Consider the following 1,534-nt stretch of genomic DNA (forward strand, 5'->3'; position numbering starts at 1 on the left):
TCTATATTTTAATCTAATTTTTATAATGATTGATGCTAGAAAATGTTACTAACTTTTACGGTAAATATTTCTGACTAATATAGATACTAAGAAATCGACCCTCGTAATTAGTCGAGACAAATTGTTGTTATTCTATTCGAAATAAGTAGATAAGTATGTTTTATCAGAAATGAAATTTACAAACGGTGCCGCGGAAGGCCGTTACAAACAATGTAAACAACGACACGGTTTTACAAGAAATCAGTTATGTTCGTGCAAGTGATGCTCGTATATAAGAACTCGTAAAATAGAATATACAGTTAGTGCAATATCGATTTGCGGAAATATTAGAACACACTTCTTGAAAGATGAGCGTTACTTTCAAATTCTTTGTCGTCGCAACATTGGCTCTTACAGCAACGTCTTTAAGTGCTTCGGAGCGCGAACCGTTGAGCTCATCGGATACCACGACCGTTGAACATTTCATATTGGGTAGCACCGTTGACGGTATAATTTATGAATGTAAAGATGTTTTGAGTTTACCATTAAAACTATTTTTCATTACTCATTCATTAGGTGCTGTACCGATTTACCAATTTCAAGAGACCGTTACACCTAATATCGACCAAAATGAAATAATCGTTAATATACAATATCCGAAATCAGCTGATGACGGTGCCGATAACAATTCAACGGACGCTGGCGATCAACTTATTACGAAAGTCAGTTTGTATGTGGAGGGCGATGCAGGCTTTACATCTCAAGCGTACACGACGGCGGGCGGCATAGGTGAACGAAGTATTACAGTACAGCTGGTCGCCACTAATACGGAGACACTACGCTATATTGTGATTATTGATGGCTTGAAAGCTTAACTGGAAAAAAAAATAAAATAAAAAGATAAAAAATCATAAACGAACAAAGTTATTTTTAAACAAATTTAATAAAAAGGTGATAGTGCTGGTTGAGTTAAATGTTGATCATCTGCTTTTAAAAAATTAAGATAAAGCTAAGGAAAAGGATTATTGAAATTTAATTAGAAAAACCTTATATTGGTTCTTAGAAGAACACTCGGATATCCTCACACACTTTGACTTCATACCGGATCACTTGGATCATGAAGTCGCTTAATCGAACTATGGCAGCTCCTTCTCTGGCCATATACCGACAATGGAGTTTTGCATGGGAAGAAGCCGTTTGGTGGAGAGCGGCAATGAGCTTCTTTACGCATGGGTTAAAGCTTGAGGGGAAGGTTGGTGGAGGGGTTTTCTGTCAGGAGCGCTCTATCAACTCTATCTTCAGACTTCCTGACTATTTCAGTGTCTTCCAAGCCGAGGTTGCAGCCATTAAGGTAGCGGTAGATCTACTGCTCCGGAGTGCTGCCTCCAATACTAGCCTTGAACTCATTAACAGTGCTTTCAGAGTAATTTCGCTAACAATAGCATCCAGGATCTTTGTTATAAGACTGGTATGGCTACCAGGCCAAAGCGGAATCGCAGGAAATTGCAAGAAAATGCACCCTAGAACCGCTATTGGGAGAATGGGAGCTAGTTGG

The 1,534-nt window shown here is 38.6% G+C and overlaps 1 protein-coding gene across 1 annotated transcript; it reads left to right on the forward strand.

Annotated features, from left to right (window-relative positions):
* The first annotated feature begins 289 nt into the window (after positions 1 to 289).
* On the forward strand, positions 290 to 866 carry LOC120775703. Its single transcript, XM_040106014.1, has 2 exons — positions 290 to 486; positions 556 to 866. Exons 1-2 carry the CDS (start codon positions 348 to 350, stop codon positions 852 to 854), a joined length of 438 nt encoding a protein of 145 aa, XP_039961948.1. The 5' UTR covers positions 290 to 347; the 3' UTR covers positions 855 to 866.
* The last annotated feature ends 668 nt before the right edge of the window (positions 867 to 1,534 follow it).

Source organism: Bactrocera tryoni, chromosome 4 (assembly GCF_016617805.1).
Source record: "Bactrocera tryoni isolate S06 chromosome 4, CSIRO_BtryS06_freeze2, whole genome shotgun sequence".
Taxonomy (NCBI): domain Eukaryota; kingdom Metazoa; phylum Arthropoda; class Insecta; order Diptera; family Tephritidae; genus Bactrocera; species Bactrocera tryoni.

Bases quoted from the DNA above. Each gene is read 5' to 3' on its own strand.
- LOC120775703 (XM_040106014.1), top strand. From the start codon at position 348: ATGAGCGTTACTTTCAAATTCTTTGTCGTCGCAACATTGGCTCTTACA. The intron at 487-555 runs GTATAATTTATG...CTCATTCATTAG, and splicing joins ATTGGGTAGCACCGTTGACG to GTGCTGTACCGATTTACCAA.